Source organism: Moschus berezovskii, chromosome 15 (genome assembly GCF_049115385.1).
Source record: "Moschus berezovskii isolate FMDL1 chromosome 15, NW_MosBer_1.0, whole genome shotgun sequence".
Classification (NCBI taxonomy): Eukaryota; Metazoa; Chordata; class Mammalia; order Artiodactyla; family Moschidae; genus Moschus; species Moschus berezovskii.
The window spans coordinates 11,744,353-11,768,695 of record NC_142474.1 but is presented as its reverse complement, the minus strand read 5'-3'; the positions used below and the strand labels follow the sequence as shown (position 1 = coordinate 11,768,695).

Here is a 24,343-nt window from a genome sequence, read left to right as displayed (position 1 = left end):
TAGCCATCAGGCCGTCATTCCCTTTATTAAGCACCATGGCAAGCAAGCACCCCTGCAGCAGCCAGTCTCCTTCCTTCTAAACTCTCTGGGGTCTGGGGTCAGAATCATATACAAACTTGCTAGAACTGTATGTAAAGGAAGAGCTACAGCCACCGGATGACAGCCTGGAGGCGTTCCCTTAGAGAAAAGACCAGAGATGTGTGGGGGTGTAGCATCTTTTGGGCAGCTCAGAGATGTCTTAGCTTCTTTCCAAAATTTTGACTGCATACTAGAAGGTGAGCCTTCTAAACAGTAGAATTTCAGAGAAGAAAGGAGTTTTACACAACACCTGCTGTATGGTTACCATACTTAGGACCTCACTTGATGCGGACTACGTGCATAGCTTCCCTGGTGGCTGAGCTGGTAAAGAATCCTCCTGCAATGCAGGAGACCTGGGTTCAGACGATCCCCTGGAGAAAGGAATGGCTACCCACTCTGGTATTCTGGCCTGGAGAATTCCACAGACTGTATAGTCCATGGGGTCACAAAGAGTCAGACACAACTGAGCAACTTTCACTATGTGCACAGACATGAATCTGCACATCTAAAATTCAACAGTTCAAGAAGGGGAACACATGTACACCCAGGGCGGATTCATGTCAATGTATGGCAAAACCAACCAATATATTAATGTAATTAGCCTCCAATAAAAAAATAAATAAATAAATAAAAATAAAATTCAACAGCAATGAGACCATGGCGCTATTTGATATACAAAAGAAATTCCCATTTAACAATAATAATTTTCATATTATTTATTTGCCATTTTATGTGTTATTTCACATGACACTGTCTAAGGAGATACGTACTATCATTTTTCATTTTGAGATAAAGATATTTAAGGCTCAGAGAGGCTAACAAATTTGCCCAAGGACGTACAGCAAGTAAGCAAGATGATTCAGGATCTCAGGCAGGCTGAGCCCATAGCCAATCCGACAGGACTGAGAATATCTCCAAAGATTGTTGTGAGTTCAAGTCACATGATCAGTTTTTCCTAATGAAGAACAGTAAACTCTAAAATCCACCCTCTAGACTGAGACTTATCACAATTTATACAAGAATTACCAATTCTCAAAAAAATTCTTAGAAACCACCACCGCTATTATCACTTGCCAGGTATTTTATATGCATTATCTCAAATGGTCACAGCTGCCCCTAATTCAGGGTAGAATTATATCCTATTGATGACGGATGGGAGAATCTAGGCTCAGAGAGGCACAGTTACTCACCCAAGGACACACAGCCATTAAGTGACAAAAGGTGAGGTTTCGATTCAGGTCTTTCTTACTTAAATGCCTATACTCTCTCCAACATGCTGAGTGACAAGACAAAACATAATTCAAGGCAAACAATTCTTTTATAATGTAATCAATCTTTGCAATTCAGTAGATTTCTCTGAATCTTTTACAGCTCTGAAATTAAAACAATACTGGCCTAGAAGTGAACACAGCTTGACTGAAAGCTGGGTTTGGCCAGTTAATAGCGTTGTGAACAACAAGGTCCTACTGTATATGGCACAAAGAACTATATTCAATACCCTGTGATAAACCATAATGAAAAAGAATATAAATAACTGAGTCACTTTGCTGTATACCAGAAATTAACACAATATTGTAAATCAACTATACTTCAATAAAACAAAAAAAAATAGCTACGTGACTTTGGGTATGTCACATAATCTCATTAAGATAGCACTCCTTTATATTGATCTAATTTCACAGAGCCTTTAAATAAAAGAATTTGTGATATATTGCATGTGCCATGTTCCCTGGCACACAGAGGCTGTTTTAAATATTCTTTCCTTAATTCATCAATTGTTATTTTCCTTTTTAAAAAAAAATAGGATTGCAGGTTGAGATTTCAAATAGATTTAAGATAAACTAGCAATTATTATCGGAGAAGGCAATGGCAAGCCACTCCAGTACTCCTGCCTGGAAAATCGCATGGACGGAGGAGCCTGGTGGGCTGCAGTCCATGGGGTCACTACTAGTCAAACACGACTGAGCGACTTCACTTTCACTTTTCACTTTCACACAGTGGAGAAGGAAATGGCAACCCACTCCAGTGTTCTTGCCTGGAGAATCCCAGGGACGGCGGAACCTGGTTGGCTGCCGTCTATGGGGTCGCACAGAGTCGGACACAACTGAAGCGACTTAGCAGCAGCAGCAGCAATTATTATATAAGACAGAACATAGAAACTTCACATTAAAACTAAAACTGCTGAAAGTGATCTCAGAAACCACTTCCTATCCATTTATTCACCAACACTGAGTACCATTATAGGAACTGTCCTGGGCACGGAGATCAGTAGTGAAAAGAACAAAGTCCTGACCCTTGTGGAGCGTTAACTCTAACAGAAAAGAGTCAGGGCATCCCTCGGGGTCCAGTGGTTAAGAATCTGCCTGTCAGTGCAGGGAACACGGATTCGGATCCCTGGCCCGGGAAGATTCCACATGCTGTGGGTCAACTAAGCCCATGCGCTCGAGTCCCTGCCCCACAGCAGAAGCCACCACAATGAGAAGCCCGTGTTCAGCAGCTAGAGAGCAGCCCCCGCTCTCGGCAACTAAAGAAAGACCATGCACAGCAATGAATACACACCACAGCCAAAAAAAAGCAACTGGGAAAAAAAAGAGTCAGAAAATAAACACATAAATAAGCAAAAAGACTTTTTTTTTATTCTCGTATGTTTTATTTGTACCTAATCACATACAAATCACTTATCCATAAAATATTTAAAAGGAACAAGTGCTATGAACAGAGATGGCAAAACTCTCTCTCATTTGGCTGAGGTGGAAACTACACTCCAAACCAGAGAAGGAACTTAACTGGCCAAAGACCCCACATAAAATTAATGGTGTATCTCTGCTCCCTAGACCAGCAGGTCTCAAATTTTCACATGTATCAGACTCACCTAGAGGGTACAGATTACCCACCCCAGAGTTTATGATTTAGAAGGTCTGAGGTGGGTCCCCAAAATTTGCATTTATAAAGTTTCCAGGTGATGCTGCTGGTCCAGGGAGCACACTCCACTGCCACCAAGGACTACAGCCCTACCAGAGAGCAGTGAGGCAGGAAGAGCGGAGGATAAACACCCCAGCCCTCTCCTCCCACCTCAAAATCCCCTGCCAGTGCGCCCCACCTGCGAAACACAATCAGAACCCAAGGGCAAAGGACTCTTGCCTCCTGGAACTCGGAGCATATTCACATAATTCCCTCCCACTGCTCTTTGCAAATTAAAAGGTACCAATAACCTCCCACTACTCCTAGGCTCTAGAAGTCTCAGGATCCCTTGTGGGTTCCCTTAACCCCAACCATGTACAGTCCCTTTGTTGGAAGTCTCACAACACAGTGCAGTTAGATTCTGTTTCATGTCAGGATCCAGAAGGTATACCAGGATACCCCAGTCAGCTCCTCTAATGGTGATATTTTCAAAAACTGACAAAAGCTATTTTATTTCTTCCTATAGTAACATCTATCAAATGCAGGTCAAATATGTAATCTTTTTTTATTCTGCTACATAAATAAGAATTGTGCGTGCAACTTGCAGGAACCTGCGCAGCATATGAAATGAGGCCACTCTGAACAGAGCTTTGTGGCCTGGGATGGGCATCTGAATGACCAACTCATTTTGGTTTGTTTGGTTTCAGCCCTGAAGGTTCCACATCCTGGGAAACACCTCTGTCCTGGCCAAAACCAGGACAACTGGTCACTCTCACCCTGTACTCTGCTCCACGGAGCTCCAGCAATAGCATCACCACCAAGAATGGCTGGCATTTACTGAGCAAATTCCATGAGCCTGGCCCCGGGCTAAGTATTTTATTAGGTACATCACCTCCTTGATTTCTCACAACTACCCTACAAGAAAGTTACTATGATTAGCCTCATTTCACAGATGATAAAATTGAGGCTCAGAGGGCTCAAATAACCTGCTCAAGGTCATACAGCCTATAAGTAGCACATCACTGACTTGACCCCCCCAGAGTCTGAGATCAGAATCTACGCTTTTAACAGCTATTGTTTCCTTCATGACAGAGCAGATGGGTCCACCTGCCTCAGACCTGGTTCCATGTGAAAAACAGCCAAGAACTACCCAAAGTTCGTGTTAGGGAGTAAGCTCAAAACTGCAGCCACAAGAGCAGAAATTGAGAGGAGACTCACATATTCTTTATTGCAGGGCACACAGTGAAAACTTCAACAGAGACCTTTACACTTCAGAGGGCTTTCTGGTGGCGCAGTAGTAAAGAGTCTGCCTGCAGTACAGGAGACCCAGGTTCAATCCCGGGGGTCAGGAAGATTCCCTGGAGAAGGGAAAGATAACCCAATCCAGTATTCTTGCCTGGAGAATTCCATGGACAGTGGAGCCTAGTAGGCTACAGTCCATGGGGTCGCAAAGAGCCAGACGTGACTGAGCAACTAACACTTTAATTATATTTTAGAACCAAAGTTTGCTGCAAAACCTGTGATATTCGACAGCTGCTGGTGCAAACTCAATAGCAGTCCCACCTGATAGCCTAGGCTCAGCCACTCATTTTTAAAACTCAAATGAAATACCGCTGTCTTAAATCCACAGGGTGAGTATCCTGTGGTTTAAATAAACTCAGTCAACTATGTCCAACCGAAAAGTGTTTTCCTAAAATACTATGTTTGCCGGAGACCCAGAGGTCCAAAGACCATAGCTGAAGATGAACCCTTCATCCCATCTAAGTGTCTGGGGATGTGGCACCTTCACTGAGCCCCCAGTGTGCAATCAGCCACATCAAAGGACCTAACTCTGTTCCAGGACAAGTGAGGGTCCTATGAATTACCCTCCTTTGAGAATGGTATAGTTGGAGACTTATTTGGGGGTGAGATGGAGCATCTTTCTTAAGAACACAGCCCCTCTCTCCCACACATTTACAGACCTAAGAGTCTTCTAAAATTCAACATCATGTGTTTAAGGACTTGGGACCTGGAAATGAGATGACTGCATGTGTGACTGGGGCCAAACCCTTTAATCCATAAAACCATTCTCTTATCTAATATATGGGATTGTTGTGCCTGCTTCATGAGATCATCATGAGAATTCAATGGAGTCTTAGAACTCCCCGACAGGAATTCTCATTGAAAATTCTGAAGGAAGGCTTTCCACCCAGGAATTTCAAACAGGACCTAAACTTTCCCTCTAAGGACGAATTTAGCACAGCACCCAACACAATGTAAGCCAGAGAGAAAGCAGGAAGCAGTGGCTAAGAAGGCAGATTTCAGACTCAAACTGCTCAAGTTCAAGCCTTGGCTCTACCACTCACTAAAACTGTGTAACCTTCGTAGCTTAACCACTCTGTTCCTCATTTTTGGTAATAACTGTATCCACTTCATAGGACTGTTACGAAGACTCTATAAGTGACAATTAGCAAAAAGCCTTTGAAAAATATCCGGCTCATTTTAGGTTCTTAAGAACACAACAGAGCTAGTGTTCCTTTTTTGGTAGTCATTTCCTCTCTTGTATTTGTTCTCCTGAGGTTCAGTTTGAATCCTCCATGCTCTGCAGATACACCCCGGTGCACCTGTGATTTTCATAACTTAGAAATCTGGTTCCCTATTATTATTCCTCTATCATCCATCATCTCACCAAATGACTTGCCATTTCCTTTTATTTCCTGCTTTCCATTCCAACATGAGCCAAATGCTCTGATCATCTGTATACTCTTTTGGGTTTAGAAAGTTTCATCCCAGGAGAGTGAAAATTCCCTCTGTCATATTCTAATCTGGACTAATAGAGTCACCCTTTGAAACAAACAATCCAGGAAACTGATTCTGTTTGTTTCATCTCTAGACCTGGGGATTTCACAATTTCTTCCTTTAGAACAGACTATGGATGGTATCAAATAACAAAACTGATTCATCGGGAAAGGGTAGATTTTTAATATTTTAACCTCCATCAAAGATCTCAAATTATTTTATTTTCTGGGGAAACAATCAAAATCCTAAAGTCAAAGACTAGAACTCCAGCTCTTAAGAAACACAGACGTCATCTGGTCATTCTATGGATGGGAAAACTGTGCCCAGGTTCACAGCATTTCTAAACATTGAAAAGATTCTGCAATCTTATTCCTCTAGGTCAAATGTGCCTTCCACAGCCTTCAAGAATCTCTGTTAGTCCTCCATGGAGTTCCCAGGGGAGAGAAGGGGGCATGGAAAGTGGACGGATGATGATACCTAAGAAGCCCTCCCCCATCAGGGCCCCCATCACTCAGGCATCAGGGCCTCCCTGCATCTGTAACGCAATTCTCTACCTTACTTCTTCTAGCCAGAGGCAGGGGTCTTCGAATTCCCTGTAGGAATCCTCATTACAGACTCTGAAAGAAGGCTTTCCATACAGAAAATAAAACCTCAATTTGTTTTGAAAGAATGATTGAGGAACAGTACATATGTTTAAAAATCCCTATGATTTGCAACAAATCTTAAATTACAAGGGTATCGCTTTTTAAGGAAACAATTTAAAAGCAGAAACATTACAAAGAGAAGTGTAATTAACACCTATATTCTTCTCTATCAAGAATTATCAACTGATTTTAACAAATATTTAAGTGCATTCTCCATTTCAAATGAAATAGAATATCACAAATTAAGGCCAAAATGCCCTTTATGGAACCATCTCAATTCCATTTCTCTCTATACTTATTTTGCAAAGGGCAGCCTTCCATTTTGCTTCTTATACTAACATAAACATACAGGGTGTTATCAGTAATACAAAATTCAATTGTTAACATCCATAAAATAGGCTCTCTTTTTTCTTCCTACAGAAAAGGATGTGGCCTTGCAGATGCTGAGTTTGCTTCATGAACTAGAGGAACATATTTGTAAATATTTCTTAATAGATGTTCATATTTTTAGCATAAATTCTTCCAAGATCTTATATGCAGTGGCACAGCAAAATTCGGGCTGCTTCTGTGTATAAACAGGATTCCCCCAATGTTGAAGGTATCGCTAACAGACAGGCACTCCATGAGGGGAACCAAGAGGCCAGAAAAAATCAGGCCAAGACACTACATCTGCTTCATCTCTGTGTCGTCACTTCCCTTCCTTTATGTAACCATCAGAGATCCTGCTGCTGCTAAGTCACTTCAGTCGTGTCCGACTCTGCCGTCTATGGGGTCGCACAGTCGACCAGGCTCCGCCGTCCCTGGGATTCTCCAGGCAAGAACACTAGAGTGGGCTGCCATTGCCTTCTCCAATGTGTGAAAGTGAAAAGTGAAAGTGGCATCTCTGGTTAAATAAATCATGAATTTATGGAAGTTTGGAGCACAAACAAGATCTCTGCCAGATAACCTCTAATCCATTTTAACTCTGCTATTGGTGTCAGAAGTGGGACAGGCATGCCTCACTCACTGTCATGGCCAGATTTTAGTCTGAGATCAGAATGCCAAGGTAGGAAACAATAAGTGAAACATGCCTGAAACGTGAGAATCTTTGTGAGAGGAGCTGAGCCAAGTGAAAGTTATTCACTCTTCTTCTGCCTCCAATCATTTGGATCTTGCATATAAAAAAAGATGGCTGAGCCAAGAGCAATGAGCTCAAGGCATAATTCCTGGAAGCTTCTGTATGAGCCAAAACAGTAGCCAGAACTAAGAATTTTCTCCAAAGGGAGTTCAGACCCCAAAAGGAGGAAATGTCAGATTTGAGCCAAAACGTACAGATCACAAAGGGAGGACCCCCACTGAGACATCTGAAAAAGCAGGCTGGTATGGGAGAAGTACCAAGATTCCTAGAGGTCCAGGTAGAACAGGTCATCAGCAATTTTGGGGGGACAAATGATAGCTGCTGAGGTTCTGGAGTTGAGAGAAAATGAGAACGGAATTGAGAAATGCTTTAGGACTTGCTAAATCAATTCTCAGGTAAAAGTGATAACAATGTGATTCTGCATACAAGTGAATTTAAATGTATGCTGAACATTTTATGGGTGAGAAGACATAAAGATAATAAAGTAAGAAAGTTCTGACATTATCAACCTTCACTGATGCTAAAGCTGAAACTGCAATACTTTGGCCACCTCATGCGACGAGTTGACTCCCTGGAAAAGACTCTGATGCTGGGAAAGGTTGGGGGCGGGAGGAGAAGGGGACGACGGAGAATGAGATGGCTGGATGGCATCACCGACTCTGTGGACATGAGTTTGAGTGAACTCCGGGAGTTGGTGATGGACAGGGAGGCCTGGCGTGCTGTAATTCATGGGGTCGCGGAGAGTCGGACACGACTGAGCGACTGAACTGAAAGAGTGACCAGTACAGAGAAAGGTCCCAAATTAAACTAAGAAATTCTGTTTTAATGTAAACCTGTGGCCAATTTATGTTGATGTGTGGCAAAAACCATCACAATAATATAATTATCCTCCAATTAAAATAAATAGTTTAATATTTTGAAAAGAAATATCATAGGTAAAAAAAAAATTGTTTTAAAATACACATACATCTTTACACACAATGGTGACCTTGAAACTCTGGGATTTGAACACCAAAAATTGTGTTCAAGGAGTCAAGTCCCAGGAGCAATGTTCTACTTGGAATACATGTACTCTGTACAGAAAATTTAAGACTTAATTGAAATGGAAAATTTACACCAATAAGAACATCCCCCAAGAAAGTTTTTTAAACTTCTGTTTGAAGCAAGAGTGACATGGAGTTCAGTTAAGGCGTTTGCGTGTTTGAGATGAGCATCTGAGCAGTTGGAAACTATAAGTTTCCTCTTGCCAGGAGGTTCTACAGTTCCTCCATAAATCCAATTTAAAGGGCCTCAAGACAACGCAACTCAAGTGTTAGAGAGCTGCCCTCTGTTCTGTTTTAGACAACTGTGCTTAGAGGAAGATAACTATCCTAAACTAGAGCCAACTAAGGTACAGAGAAGAGGCTGGCCATGCTCCTAGACCCTGACTATAAGTGATCATCCCTCCCACCCCACCCTTCCCCAGTCCTGGTCTGAGACATCTTAGAATCTTCTTTAAAGTCTTTGTTCTGAAGTTTCCGAGCTAAAAACCATTAGCCCAACCCAGTGCACACATTTCCTGTAATAAGAAGGTAAAAGGATAACGTAAAAGGTAAAGAGAGGATAAACAGAAAATATCTGGCAGGTGAAAGAAAAAATAATGGTTAAAATACCAGCGCTCTGGATCTGGAAATAGGAGAGAGACTAGATCCGGAAACAACTCTGAACTCAAAGCTGGTCCAGTGGAGCAGAATGAGAGCCTTCACCCAGTCCTGCATGTAGAACTGTGCAAGTTCCACGGAGCCACGCGCAGCAGCCTCACCTAGACACAAGGATAAGCATGCCCCCACCTCCTTCACAGCAAGAGGGGGCCTGGCACCCAACCTGGCACAGTCTGACTCAGCAGGACTGAGGATGACAATGAGTAAATGAGAAACTGCTCAAAAATCCAAGCCCCTGAAAGTGGAAGCCAGACAAGCACTTCCCCAAGGCAGATGAAGGGCAAAATCAAGGCGTCTTGGTTTCCTCCTTCCTCAAGGTCACCTTGCAGGGTGAGTCCAAAAGGGCCTGGAGTTGGGCACTGTAAACTGGTGACCCTCCCACCTACTTACGTATAGACAACTGCCTAGACAAGCACAACGGGGACCTTTGGAACCACCACTCCCAACACCAAGCAAAGGTAATGTGTGAAAACAGGCACATTTCTGGAGCACATTCCCAGCAGGAGCTCTAATGTCTGGTCAGCCCATCTGGATTTCACAAAACCATCCTTTCTGGAAGATTTCATGGGCCCCATCCACATGTGTGGGTGCTAAGTCTGATCCTATGGACAGTAGCCTGCCAGGCTCCTCTGTCCATGGGATTTTTCCAGGCAAGAATAGAGGAGCAGGTTGCCATTTCCTCCTCCAGGTGATCTTCCTGACCCAGGGACTGAGCTTGCGTCTCTTAATTCTCCTGCATTGGCAAGCAGGTTCTTTACCACTGCTGCTGCTGCTAAGTCGCTTCAGTCGTGTCCGACTCTGTGCGACCCCATAGACAGCAGCCCACCAGGATCCCCCGTCCCTGGGATTCTCCAGGCAAGAACACTGGAGTGGGTTGCCATTTCCTTCTCCAATGCATAAAAGTGAAAAGTGAAAGTGAAGTCGCTCAGTCGTATCCGACTCTTCGCGACCCCATGTACTACAGCCTACCAGGCTCCTCCACCCATGGGATTTTCCAGGCAAGAGGACTGGAGTGGGGTACCATTGCCTTCTCCGTCTTTACCACTAGCATCGCCAAAATACTGATTGAGTTCTTCTGTAATGACTATACTACTGCCTCAGCAATCAAATCTAAAAGTTCAGGCAGGACATGTTTTGATCCATACAATGATTTGTATATTTACATTAAGCCTTTCAATCACTGCCAACTTAATTCTCTATTTTAGCCTGTGAAAATTAAAAGGAAAAAAACTGTCTAAAAATAGGTCCAAAGGCCTCAAATATTAAGTACTATATTTTTTTACTGGGTATCCGTATGCAGTAAAACTAACAAATTTCAGCTAAATTTTATTAATATCCTAACCTACTATTTCCTATTAACTGGGTCTTGTGGAGCCTACATACTTCTATAGTCTTACAAAAACACAGTACTTCAACTTTTAGGGTAAGGTTTGAAAACTTTTCTGATGAATCTTCATATTAATTCATTTTTCACCTTCTGACTTTCATAATTTTTTTAAGATTTAAGTCAATTGTGAGACAATAAATCTCTTTACTCAAAGTCCTTTAGAGAGTAAAATCTTGACACTGAACTAACACTGGTGCCCAAAATAATAAAAAGAATGAAAATATGTGAACACACTTTAAAAGTGATGTTTGTATTTTTCTCCCAAGACCCGAAATTTCCTATACCGTGGGTCATTTATTTGAGGTTCCTCTGGCTGAGCTCTTAACGTGGTTCTGAAAGATCTTCCATTGCCGGGAGTCAAGACCTTAGGTGTTCCCTCCCCTTGAGGGTGAGCTGAACCCAGTGACTTGACTTGAACATGGCAAGAGTGATAGATGTCACTTCTGAAATGAGGTTGCAAAGACTGACTTCCAGCTTTCTCTGGCTCTCCCCCACCCCCTCAACATCTCACTCTGGTGACGCAGGTGCCATGATGCGATGGGGAGGTCCATGTAGCAAGCAGCCCAGATGGTCTCCCTCCAGCTCATGAGGAACTGAGGCCCTCAAGTCCAAGAGCCATGAGTAACTGAATCCTCCGAACAACCCTGGGAGTGATCTCAGGAGCAGACCCTTCCCCATTTGAGCCCAGGTGATGACAGCCCCGGCCACTATCCTGACTACAGCCTGGGAGAGAGCCAGGGCACCCAGCTGAGCCACTCAGAGTCCTGATTCAGAGGAACGGTGAGACGATAAAGGCGCTAAGTCTCAAGGGATATCCGATTACACAGCAACAGACAACTCACCAAGCTGCCTTCGGGTGAGACTAGATTTCCGTTTTTCCTTTTAGAAAGCTGGTGCCCAAAATACACAGACAGTGAGCATCACCTGGACCCATGCACTTAAGGGCTAATTCCAACAGGCTTAAGAAAAGAAGAAATGGTGGCATCAACATCAAGGCTATACTCACAGGCAAGCACATACTACAACAACGCCAAAACTATTTTTAATTAATATATTTGCATGATCAAATCGACTTATAAAAAAAAACAAAGAGATAAATGGTCATAGAGGCATGCTGTTTAAAAATGTCTTTCTTAAATGCTAGCAATGACCCTATATGCGAGACAGCAAAAGAGACACAGATGTAAAGAACAGACTTTTGGACTCTGTGGGAGAAGGCAAGGGTGGGATGATTTGAGAGAATAGCATTGAAACATTTTTTTATATTACCATATGTGAAATGGATCACCAGTCCAGGTTCGACACATGACAAAGGGTGCTCAGGGCTGGTGCACTGGGATGACCCTGAAGGATGGGATGGGGAGGGAGGTGGGAGGGGGGTTCAGGATGGGGAGCACATCTACACGCATAGCTGATTCATGTCATTGTATGGCAAAAACCACTACAATATTGTAATTAGCCTCCAATTAAAATAATTTTTTTAATATCTTTCTTTTTCTCTCCCTAACATTACCAACAGCTCTTGTTTTATTCCGTTCTCTTCCAGTGTACAAACAAAACTCTACAATGGGCAGCTCAGGTTCTGCCATCTCCACAAAAAGGGACCAGGTCTCTTTGTAAGAAATGACTGACTGGATGTTTGAAACAGAAAACCTGGAGGTAAGCCTGAAGTTCCTTGTTGTCACAGAAAAGTCAGGATGCTGTCAGAGATGTCTGAAAATGGAGAAAAGGGAACTGGTTTAAAGGGGCTCCCATTGACCTACTTGTGGCCAATTGAGCAGCGGAGAAAGGCATAATTGTAGTCCATTAAAGCTAATCCAGACCATCCAAGGCCACCCGTTCATGAGGCTCAAGCCCTGTAAGCAGTCTTTAAAACATTCTCCTTGCTGATGTTGAATCCATGAATTCATGCTTGGTTCCAAAGAGACAAATCAGTCAGTCAGTTCAGTCAGTTCAGTCGCTCAGTCGTGTCCGACTCTCCGCGACCCCATGAATCACAGCACGCCAGGCCTCCCTGTCCATCACCAACTCCCGGAGTTCACTCAAACTCATGTCCACAGAGTCGGTGATGCCATCCAGCCATCTCATTCTCCGTCGTCCCCTTCTCCTCCCGCCCCCAACCTTTCCCAGCATCAGAGTCTTTTCCAGTGAGTCAACTCGTCGCATGAGGTGGCCAAAGTATTGCAGTTTCAGCTTTAGCATCAGTCCCTCCAATGAACATCCAGGATTGATCTCCTCCAGAATGGACTGGTTGGATCTCCTTGCAGTATAAGGGACTCTCAAGAGTCTTCTCCAACACCACAGTTCAAAAGCATCGATTCTTCGGCGGTCAGCCTTCTTCACAGTCCAACTCTCACATCCATACATGACCACGGGAAAAACCATTGCCTTGACTAGACGGACCTTGGTTGGCAAAGTAATGTCTCTGCTTTTTAATATACTATCAAGGTTGGTCATAACTTTCCTTCCAAGGAGCAAGCGTCTTTTAATTTCATGGCTGCAATCAGCATCTGTAGTGATTTTGGAGCCCAAAAAAATAAAGTCTGACACTGTTTCCACTGTTTTTCCATCTATTTCCCATGAAGTGATGGGACCAGATGCCATGATCTTTGTTTTCTGAATGTTGAGCTTCAAGCCAACCTTTTCACTCTCCTCTTTCACTTTCATCAAGAGGCTTTTGAGTTCCTCTTCACTTTCTGCCATAAGGGTAGTGTCATCTGCATATCTGAGGTTATTGATATTTCTCCCGGCAATCTTGATTCCAGCTTGTGCTTCTTCCAGCCCAGCGTTCCTCATGATGTACTCTGCATATAAGTTAAATAAGCAGGTGACAATATACAACCTTGACGTACACCTTTTCCTATTTGGAACCAGTCTGTTGTTCCATGTCCGGTTCTAACAGTTGCTTCCTGACCTGCATACAGGTTTCTCAAGAGGCAGGTCAGGTGGTCTGGGATTCCCATCTCTTTCAGAATGTTCCACAGTTTATTGTGATCCACACAGTCAAAGGCTTTGGCATAGTCAATAAAGCAGAAATAGATGTTTTTTCTGAAACTCTCTTGCTTTCTCCATGATCCAGCGGATGTTGGCAATTTGATCTCTGGTGCCTCTGCCTTTTCTAAAACCTGCTTGAACATCTGGGAGTTCACGGTTTATATACTGCTGAAGCCTGGCTTGGAGAATTTTGAGCATGACTTTACTAGCGTGTGAGATGAGTGCAATTGTGCAGTAGTTTGAGCATTCTTTGGCATTGCCTTTCTTTGGGATTGGAATGAAGACTGACCTCTTCCAGTCCTGTGGCCACTGCCCTTAAACAGATGAATAATAACCATCCACTGTGAGTTACAAAGGACCAAAACAAACGGGCTTGTCATCTCATGACTGGCTTTGGAACCACTGGGATAAACGGGAGTAAAGCAAAGTCAGGGTGATCTGAAAGGAACAGGATTTCCAGGGCCTTGGGAAGCTGGAGCTGGGAATGTGGGTGATATTCCCCTGGAAGAGGTCGTGATGCCCAGAATGTTTGAGGTTAATAAACATCTTAAGAGCAGCACAGGGACTCCCGGGGGCACATTCTTCCGGGGTGTTTACAGAAATCCCCAAAAGGCAGAAAAGTACAAGGATGGAACTTTTTTTCTCACCCCTAAAAGCTGTTCATCCTGTTAGGAAACTAAGAAGTCAAAAACATGCGCTATCTGCCCCCAAGCAGGGGACTTCCCAATTTCTACATCCTTGGCTTAATGAGAAAGATAACGGATGAATGGTATATTCCCTCCCCTTCCACCACCAATCCAAAGCCTACCAAAACACTCCAGGCACAAAGCATTCACATTCTCAAATTTAACAGACATTGCCAAATGAGCACTCAGAAAAGCTGTTTCAATATTCACTACTCAACAATGAACAAAGCCACCTAATTGCTCCAATCCTTGTCAAAACTAGTCTTAAACTTTTTCATTTTTGCCAAACTGATGAGAGGGAAGAAAAGTTAGCTCACTTATTAACTCACAGCCTAAAGGAGGTGGGGGGACAACCACAAATAAAGGCTTGCAGAAAATGAATGCAATAGCTATTTTGGAGACTGGCAAGGCTTCCCAGGTGGCACGAGTGCTAAAGAACCTGCCTGCCAATGCGGGAGACGTAGGAGACATGGGTTCAGTCCCTGCATCGGGAAGATCCCCTTGAGGAGGGCCTGGCAACCCACTCCAGTATTCTTGCCTGGAGAATCCCATGTGGCCTGGTGGGCCACAGCCCATAGGGTCACAAAGAGTCAGACACCACTGAAGCAACTTCGTATGCACACACACATGGAAGGCTCAAGTAAGAGTGATGCCATTTACTAGGTGCCTGTTTCATGCCAGGAACCGAGCTTGACAATAAACAGGAGTTCTCTTTGGCTCTTGCAGCACCAGGGCACTAGTGTGCCCCACTCACAGATGCAAAGATAGGTTCAGAACAGTGAAGCAACTTACCAAGTTCATATCACAAGCCAGGAGCTGGGATTTAGAGAGTTACTCAACCATCACCACCTGCCAGTTTCCAAATCTTTCCATCCCTCTAAAGCGTCCTCTCATGCCCACTCACTACAAATCCCTGCTCCCTTGCCCAGCCCCGGGCAACTACTGTTCTGCCTTCTGTCTCCACAGAGTTGTCTTTTCTGAATATTTAATGTAATATGTAATCTTTTGCATCTGGCTTCTTTTGTTCAATGTAATGTTTTCTGCGGTTCATCCAGTGCTGCAGCCTAGGATCAACAGCTGATTCTTTTTCTTGCTGGTAGTAATCCACTGGATGGATTCACCAGTTGAGGGGCATCTGGAATGTTCCGCAGCTTTTGGCGACCATGAAGAACACTGCTCGAACATTCGCGTACGTGTCTGTGTTGACATATGCTTTCATCTCTGTTGGGTACATTCCTAGAAGTGGAATGGCTGGATCCTATGGCACGTGTATGTTTAACTTTTCAAAGAAACTGCCAAACTGCTTACTGAAGTGGTGTCACCATTTTTTTTTTTTTACCAACCCCCCCATCCAGCCTGAAATGAAAATTGTAAGCTGAATATTCAAGAAATTGGGAATACTTTCTAACTCTTCCCCTCAATACCAGTGAATGTGTGTGTGTCAGATAGACTTTGGCAGTTTGCCTCCAGGGTGAAAAATTAAGTCTAACGCTGTGGACTCGCTTCCATGGATCAGTCACCCATTGATGGTAGATCTGGTTGGGACTTCAGAGCAGCCTTCACCTGGATAAATAGTAACACCTAGGTTACCCCAAGGAGAAAGCAATAGCATCCCACTCCAGAACTTTTGCCTGGGAAATCCCATGTACGGTGGAGCCTGGTAGGCTGCAGTTCATGGGGTCGCTAAGAGTCAGACACGACTGAACAACTTCCCTTTCACTTTCATGCATTGGAGAAGGAAATGGCAACCCACTCCAGTGTTCTTGCCTGGAGAATCCCAGGGACGGGGAAGCGTGGTGGGCTTCTGTCTATGGGGTCGCACAGAGTCGGACACGACTGAAGCAACTTAGTAGCAGCAGGTTACCCCAAGGGAAATAGTGGTGATGTTTTTAAATAAAACCAGCCAAAAGGATCACTGTTTCTCCTCACCTTTTCACACTCTGCCTTTTTGACATATTAATTCCCATTTTTCACAGCTGACTTCTGGCAGGTCTCTTGGGATCTATGCCTTGCATCCTCACTACATCCCTCGATCTTTTTTAGCACCTGTAACTCTTACCGATAGATAATAAATATTATCATGGTCATTTCTCCCTCTTCCAGGCAAATCAGAGTGTCCGGCAAGGCCACCCCCGAGGCTGAAGGCCACCACCCGCACTGGGCACCCTGCCCCACCTGCACGCACCACCAGGGATCCCACGTCTCTTTGGCTGCCTTTGATTGCTCGTAATCCATAAAAAACCCGCGGCGTTCTTCCTCTCCAAACCAATTTGAATCCACTTTATAAGATTTCACAAGACACTCTAACTGCTTTCTAATATCTACATGGGTACTGCCTCCTAGCCCCAATTCTGTAATGTGCCTGAAAATGCTATTACACCTGTCAGGCATGGTTTGTTTTCAATAATCTTATAGCTTTTTATTTCTTGGAATGCCACAGCCCTCTATGTGTTTACTTAGTCTTCGCTTATTTGTCAAGCACACGAAGCATCTTTCTCCCCACTGCCCCAGAGTGCCAAGCACTGGATTCCTAGGTTAGGTAAGAGATAGAAATAGAGCAGGAGGCAGAGCCCGGAGGCAAGGAAGACGGTGTGAGGGGGGTGGTAGGAAGGGAGAGAAGACACAGGCAGTCGGTTGCCTGTTACATCGTGCAGCTACTTGGTTTTCTATCTGTTCTCATTTACAAGATGTGTGCTTGGAAACAAACAAGCCTATCTTTGAATGGCCAAATGTATTATTAGTAACACCTGTTTCATTCCAAATCTCTTTCTAAAAGTGGCTGCAGAGAATCAAGAACCTCCCCGCCTAAAAAAAAGGAGAAGAACCAAAAATCATCACCAAAACTCAACTAATTTTCAATTCGTAACTGAGCTTAACACGGGTGTCCCCTTGGCCTGTGGACACACACCAATGCCAGGGCAAGTAAGAGAAAAGGCGCCCCTTCAGGACGAAGCAGTACAATGCACTCACTCTGCGTGTCTCATCTTATCTAGTCTTTTTGTTTGTTTGTTTGTTTTATTGGAGGCAAATTACCTTACATTAATATATTGGTTGGTTTTGCCATACATTGACACGAATCCGCCCCGGGTGTACATGTGTTCCCTTTCTTGAATCCCCCTCCCACCTCCCTCTTCCCCATATCCTACCTCCAAGGATCACCAGCACCAGCCCCAAGCATCCTCTATCATGCATCGAACCTGGACGGGTGATTCATTTCACATATGACAATATACATGCTACAATGCCGTTCTCCCAAATCATCCCACCTTCACCCTCTCCCACAGAGTCCCACAGACTGTTCTGTATGGTCTTGACAAAATCCAGCAAGGCAGCTATGTTCATTCTCACCTGACAGATGAGGAGCTGGGGACTCGAGGAGTAAATAAATGACTTGCCCATGCTGGCACGGTTAGAAAGAGGCAGGAGCAAAATTCAAACCGAGGACTTAAGACTCCAAAGCTCATACTCATTTTTTTTTTTTTTGCTCAATCAGGCTGCCTCCTGACTTAAACTTCCCCCACACACACCATAGTTGCCATGAGATTCTACCATCTCTTCATCATCATACATAAATATGTATCAGGGACCCACCACCTATATGGCACTGATCTTGTTTCCACAGCAACACGCTGCCAGAGTGTCATGGGAGTATCCCGTGTTCAAAAGAATGATGCTGTAATGTCCTGGGATCGTGGCTCTGAGAGGTGACAGTTACATGACTACACAGGACGCCGTCTCAGCTGGCAGTCTGGAGCCTGCAGGAGCCGTGCTGGGGCTAAGCAAGAAGAAAAGGAAAGGAGGAAGGCAGTGGCTTGCAACCCAAGCCAGTGGTCTGCTTTCGCTACGAACATGCTTGCAATTGTTGCTGAAACAGAATCCATGCCAGGTTTGCATGTTAATTGTTCTTTTATTAGGAGACAAATCAAGCAATCCAGGAGAGAAAGTCAAATTTGACTGCACTGCTAACAGTTCCCCAGAGGTAATGATTATCGAATTAAATGACTACATCGCTAACAACTGCCATCGCAAGTCAGTCCCTCTCAGATCCATTTTTGCTCTCAATGTACAGATGCCAAAACCCACTAGGACATAAATGAATGATTCCCTCATCCATTTGTTTAACTGCCTCCTTCTCTCCTCATCCCAAGCCATGTTTTTGCCACACTTTTCAGAGACTGATTATAAATGCTTTTCTTCTTTTTTTTTTAACCATCATTCCTTACAAAAATCATTCTGGCTCATAAAACACATCTCACAAGAAAGAAGAAGGAAACTGCCTTTTGATGACAAGCTTCCAACACTGGCTTTTGGACACCGTGACCAACATGTTACAGCAAAACATATCACCCCAACTGTGTACTTGGATGTAAGCTGACAAACTGAAATTGTTCTTGAGACTGGGAATTTCCAGATAAAAAGACTAAGGAGAGCATACCACTGAGTTTTTAAACATATTATTTACCCAAACTTGCCAAAAGTTTTAAATCAGATTCTTTCGAAGAAATCAAACTGAGTCATATTTATACTAGTTTTGGATATCAAAATGTCTCCATTTAGAAATAAAGTATGAAGATAAGTCCGTTTTTAAAAGTCAACATTTGCAGCATTTCTGAATCTACAAGTGCAGCTGTTAGAAACCTGGGGAAAATAATTAACTTAAATGGCCTAGTTAGCATTAAACCAGAGAGACGAGATACCACGGAAAATTCCCATTTTTACAAATGAGTGAGGCTCAGAATGCATCAAATCTCCAACACAAGCTAATCCCCTCTCGTTTAAGGAGTCCTTGGAACAAACGCAGCCACCTGCTAAGTGTACGTTACACTGGGTCTGCAGAGAAGCCACTCTGCTCAGGAAAAATCAAAAGAAACATGGTTCCTTAAGAGCAGATTTCTTCCCAAATTGTACTCCAGGATTGCTTTTCTTTCCCCAGTGTTCCGAAGAGCAAACAAAGAAAAGGTGCTTGCTCCTCACACTTCTCTAAATGTTTTAACAAAAGGCTGCTGAATAAACACATTACTCATTTAAAAACTGAAAAGAAGTTCTATTCCGGAGATGAAAGCAACTAGATTTGCATTTCAACAGTTGTGGGCGAGCGCCACCTGGCGGGAGCATCCGGAACCGGCGTGCTTCCCGCATCCGGCAGCTTCCCAAGCCCGGACGGTTTTTACCGCACGCTGCCCAAGAACGCTGCGAGACCCGTGGAGGAATATGCTTGATACTGATTCTCGCGGAGGGAACATGAGTATCACTCACGGGTGGCAGGCCCCCCAGGCCCTGGAGGATAGTGAAATGTAAGTCATGAGTGATGCTTGGTCCCCAGTAATGCCCCCAAGCACCCTCCTTCCTTCCCGGCCCTAGCACACCTAACACAGATCCGAAACGAGGGAAACAGAATTGTGCACCATCTTCAGAATGATGTGTGGCTGTCCCTCTTCTCTTACTGGCTAAGCCAACCTTTCAGCTTCACACACCTCAAAAGAAGTGTCCTGGTCACCTAACTTCCCAGCCACGAAGCAAGCTGTCCCCCTTCACATAAGTCCCATATTCAGTTCCATTTTGCAGCAAGGAAGACCCCAGTGCATTTCCCATGGAAGGTCACTCCAGCGGCTCTTACCCTCGGAAGCAGCCTGTTCAAGGAGATGACACTGCCCACGGTTTCCCTTTCTCCTCGCTTTCAGCGTAATAGATGGGCACCGCTGTTAGTCATCAATTCAAAACGCATCTTATCCCAAGTCCCACCTGCTCATCTCTGCCTGCCCCCGTGATCCCGGCAATCTCCCCTCTGCGTGATCACACCTGAGCTAATTGGTGCTAAGAAACTTCAAAATGATTCCGAACTTGGAGGCATGCCTGCACCACTTCCTCCCTTCTCTCCTTCCCCCACCGCCTACTCTTGGTGGGGGGCTCAGGGCTGGAAGCCGCCTCCGGTGGGGTCTGGGATGTGTAAGACCCCACCCACCCCGGGTCCTGCTGGCCTCCGGTACATGCCAACTTGCCATGAGGAGCACGCCAGGGCAATCCCACACACACACTACGGGAACTACGTCTATTCGCCTCCTTCCCAGGTCAAGCCCAAATGCGAGTCCCCCAAACTTTTCCGGAGCAGACACGCTCACAGGTCAAAGCCGCGACACCGAAAGGGCCTTAACGGGGGCGCCCGTTTACTCGGGATGGAAACCACGGGGTAGGAAGGAGGGCTCGCCGTCTCAGTGTTGAACACGAACACCCCCGCGGTGCTTTCAGGGGCGTAAGGACAAGCTCAGCGGCGCAGCGCGGTTAGAGCCAGTCTGGAGCCGCCTGGGTCTCCCGGGTGAAAAGAAAAGCCACCTCCCTGGCAGCCTCGGCCTGCTGGCGACCAGTCCTCCCCACGAAAAGCGCGCGCTGCCCAGGAAGCTGCGGGGAGAGGACGCTCCCACCACCACCACCCCGGGCTTCTCATCTCGCCGCCCCAAACACTCAAGTGACAGATTCCGACAAGTGGGACTCGGCGAGCGGAAATATTCTCCGCAGCCGCAAAAAGTTACTGGAGCCCGGGGACCGGCAGGAAAGTAAAGCGGAGCACTTGACCGAACGCGGCCGGCCGAGGGACGCCGGGGGCCGGGCACGCTGGCCCGGGCGCGCCTGGACGCGGCAGCCCGCGGCTGCAGGCGGGGACCCGGGCTCCGGCAAACCCCTCGAGCCCGCACAACTTTCTCCGCCCGGGACCCAGCGGCGGCCGCCGGGATGCGCCGGGGAGGGAGCGGGGATCGGGGGCGCACTCACCTGCGGCGCTCTGCGCCCGGGCGCCAGGCAGCGGCGGCAGCTGCAGCCGCAGGAGCAGGCTGAAGGCGAGCGCGGCGAGGTTCGCCATCCGGGCGGCAGCGGCTCAGCCCCTTCCCGCGGGGGCCGGGGCCGGGACTGGGGCGGGCGCGGGGCGGCCCCGCATCGCCGGCGCGGCCCCAGGCGGTGCGCGCCGCTGGGCTCCGGGAGCCGGCGCCGCTGCGCTCGAAGCCGAGGCGCGGCGCGAACTGAGGCGCGAGGCTGGGCGGGGGCGGGCCGCGGGGCGGGGGGCGGTGTCCCCGGAGTCCTAACGCCGCCGCCGCCGCCCGCCCGGCGCTCCGCCTCGGCCGCGCACACACCCTCGCGCGCACGCCCGCGCCTCGCACACGCCCGCGCCGGGCCCACGCGGGCTCCCCGCGCACCCTCGCCCGGCCGGCCGGCTCGGGGCCGCTCTCTGGCACAATCACGCGCCTACACGCAGCACCCACGCGCCCCGCGGGGTCCTCGCCTCTTCGCCCGGAGCCAAGCCACCGCGTGCACCGTCTGCCCCACTGGGGCGCAGGTATGGGGGGCGGTGGCGGGGAGGGAGAGAGGGAGCTGCCGTTTGAACTCGGAGTGGGCGAACAGGTGAGTGGGGGACGGGCGCGAGTGGGGGAAGGCCGAGGCAGCCGTCTGGACTCGGGACGGGGAGCCAGGTGAATGGGGGTGATGGGAGGGGCCTCTGCCCTAAACAGGAGCGGGTGTCCACTAGCGAGGGTCTCCGGCACGCCCTAAGATGAGAATTTCATGTAAGAGTCGTCCCCACACCGCAGGCACACATATAGATACGCGCGCGCGCGCGCACACACACACACACACACACACACTCTTCTGGGTGCATCAGTGCACCGCAGTCGTCCCCCACCCACCTCATCGGCCTCCCAGGCACCCCTCCTATTCACCCACACCTCCCTCTTATCGCCACCCCCAACTTGGGAGGGGGGCGAAGAGTGGCCATGAGGCATCCCAGCCTCTCGCTGCTTTCGCCCTTCCCCTTTTTCCGGAGCCAGAACCCTGTAGCTTTTTCCTATTTCTTCCCGGTCTGAACAAAGACCCGGTTGAGGCTGAAAGCCTGAAACCATCGATCAGAGTCCGGGCTGTCCCTTGCAGCCCACAGGCAGCGACTCTGCCCTCCTGGGATCAGGGGATCTCACGGAAGGGACCAGGTGCCCCTTGGTCCTGGCTGGGGGCTTGGGCTGTAAAAGCCAAAGAAGGGTCTCTGGGCAAAGCTCAAGGGATTCACACTCTGTAAATCTGACCAGCCCCCTAACCTCCATCCCCGGCCTCATCTTTGCTGGGATTCCAAGGATGGGATTGGACAGACTGTTGGGGAGAAATACAAAAGTCAGGCATGGCGGGGGCTCTGGATTGAGCTGCTATGACAGAGAACACAGTCTCTCTCCCCTGTGCTCTTCCCACTAGATGCAGTGGGACACTTGCCTTGAATGGAGATCCATTAACTCCCCCCACACTGCACTTGTAATCTCAGGCTAATTCTCCCACTCTTGTCTGGCTCCCCCAACCCCTTCAAACGGTGAAGGGCTTAGACTAGCCTCGTGGGCTAGCCAGTGCTCCTCTAGGGGGAGGCCCAGCAGTGGACCAGCTGTCTCAGAGATTTTTAATAATTCTACAGAGTTCGACAGGGCACTAAACCATGTCCCCTGCTCTGCTAGTCTCTAGGGGCACAGAGGTGACTGGCTTTCAGGACAGCTGGGTTGGGAAGATCCCTTCTGCTCAGAGCTAAACAGCTGGCTACAGCGTCCGTCAAACCCTCATCCAAGGTTTGTCTCAGGCAGAGGAGTTGTTAGCAAGGCCTGACCCAGGCCCATGACCTGTGACTCTGGACATGGCTGATCCCAGGGCCTGATCTGGGAAGCAGGAGATTTCTAAGCCACTAGGGAGCTTCTCATTTCTTATAACTTGTCCTGTCTCCCTTTAGCTCCTCTTCATGCCCTCTCTCAAACTTTCTGGAAAAGCACAAAATGCAGTTCTCAATAGTGTCTTCGGAGCACAAGCCCTCCTATATCCACACTCTAAAGGTGCTATATTGCTGCCCTAACCCACTGAGTGGGGTTCATGTGACCCCAAAATAAAGCTCTATTCCAGGGACTTCCCTGATGGTCCAGTGGGTAAGATTCTGCTTTCCCAATGCAGGGGGCCTGGATTCAATCCCTGGTCAGGGAGCTAGATCCTGTATGTTGCAACTAAGACCTGGCACAGTCAAATATTTTAAAAAAAAGCTCCACTCCCAAGGTAGCCAAGCTGGTGAGCAGGACCATTACCTGCCCTTGTCACTGGACTGTACCTGCCCCTGTTGAAGCCAGGGCTGTCTGTGTTTTGCCTGCCACCCTCTGCCTGGAAACTGATCCCTCTATTTCTTCAGGAGCCAAACCCACCACCCAGTAAGACTCTGACTCTGGTCCCACCACCGTGCCTTTGCACCTGCCGTTCCCTCTGCCTGGGAGGCCCTTCCCTGTATCACCTCCCCGAATAGCTCCTTAAATGACTTCTCTAGCCACGAGGCCCTTCCTGCCCACGGCCAGTTGCCAAGGCCCCCTGAGACAGCCGCTGGGGCGATGCTTTTCACACAGTGGGGATGTGGTTTGTCTCCTGGTTCTTTTCCACAAGCCTGAGTCCTCAAAGCGCACCTGGATACTTAAGACAGGGCTGCTGGCTGATGGGAGGGTGAGGGGAGGGATGGCTCAGGACCGCAGGCTTCTCAGAGCAGGGACTTCGTGGAGAGTGACAGCATCATCTCCCACCCTCCTTTGTGGGAACTTCAGTGCCGTTTAGAAAGGAGGGGCTGCTTTCCCATCTGCCCCCATCAGCCCGGGGAGCTGGGGGAGCTTGACCACATGTTCACTCCTGGCTCAGGTCCGGGTTCAGTGTCAGTGCTGAAGCACGGAGGCCAGGGCCTGGGGTGAGCTTTGTGATGGCTTCAGAGGGCCCCTGCCCCCTTTCAATTCCGCTCAAGAAGGTGGCCCCTTCTCCTTAATCCCGTGGGACTGAGGGCAAGCCCTCTCTCAGCCCTGGTGTCCCTGTCTACACAGTGATCTCCCTCTCAGCTCTGGTGGCACCACGACAGGAATGTTCAGACACTTGAGCTGCAGCTCTCTCAGCCCAAGCATAGTTTGAGGGGCAGCCTGAAACACACATTCTTTCAACAAGGGAGCTGGCTGACTGCCATGTACCGTGGCTGGGCTGTGGGTGCGCAGGTTGAGCAGTAGACTCGGTCTTTGCCTTCCTGGAGCTTGCAG

The 24,343-nt window shown here is 47.2% G+C and overlaps 1 protein-coding gene across 2 annotated transcripts in view; it reads right to left on the bottom strand.

Moving 5' to 3' along the window:
• PTPRT (protein tyrosine phosphatase receptor type T) overlaps positions 1-21,214 on the bottom strand; it is a 1,139,542-nt gene extending 1,118,328 nt beyond the window's left edge. Inside the window, exon 1 of one of the 2 annotated variants that reach the window (XM_088843764.1) lies at positions 21,051-21,214. In XM_088843764.1, the coding sequence (XP_088699890.1) occupies positions 21,051-21,138 (88 nt within the window). In that variant the 5' untranslated portion in view covers positions 21,139-21,214. The remainder of the gene's footprint in view (positions 1-21,050) is intronic. The other variant, XM_088843767.1, reaches the window with a different exon arrangement.
• Between the last annotated feature and the right edge of the window lie 3,129 nt (positions 21,215-24,343).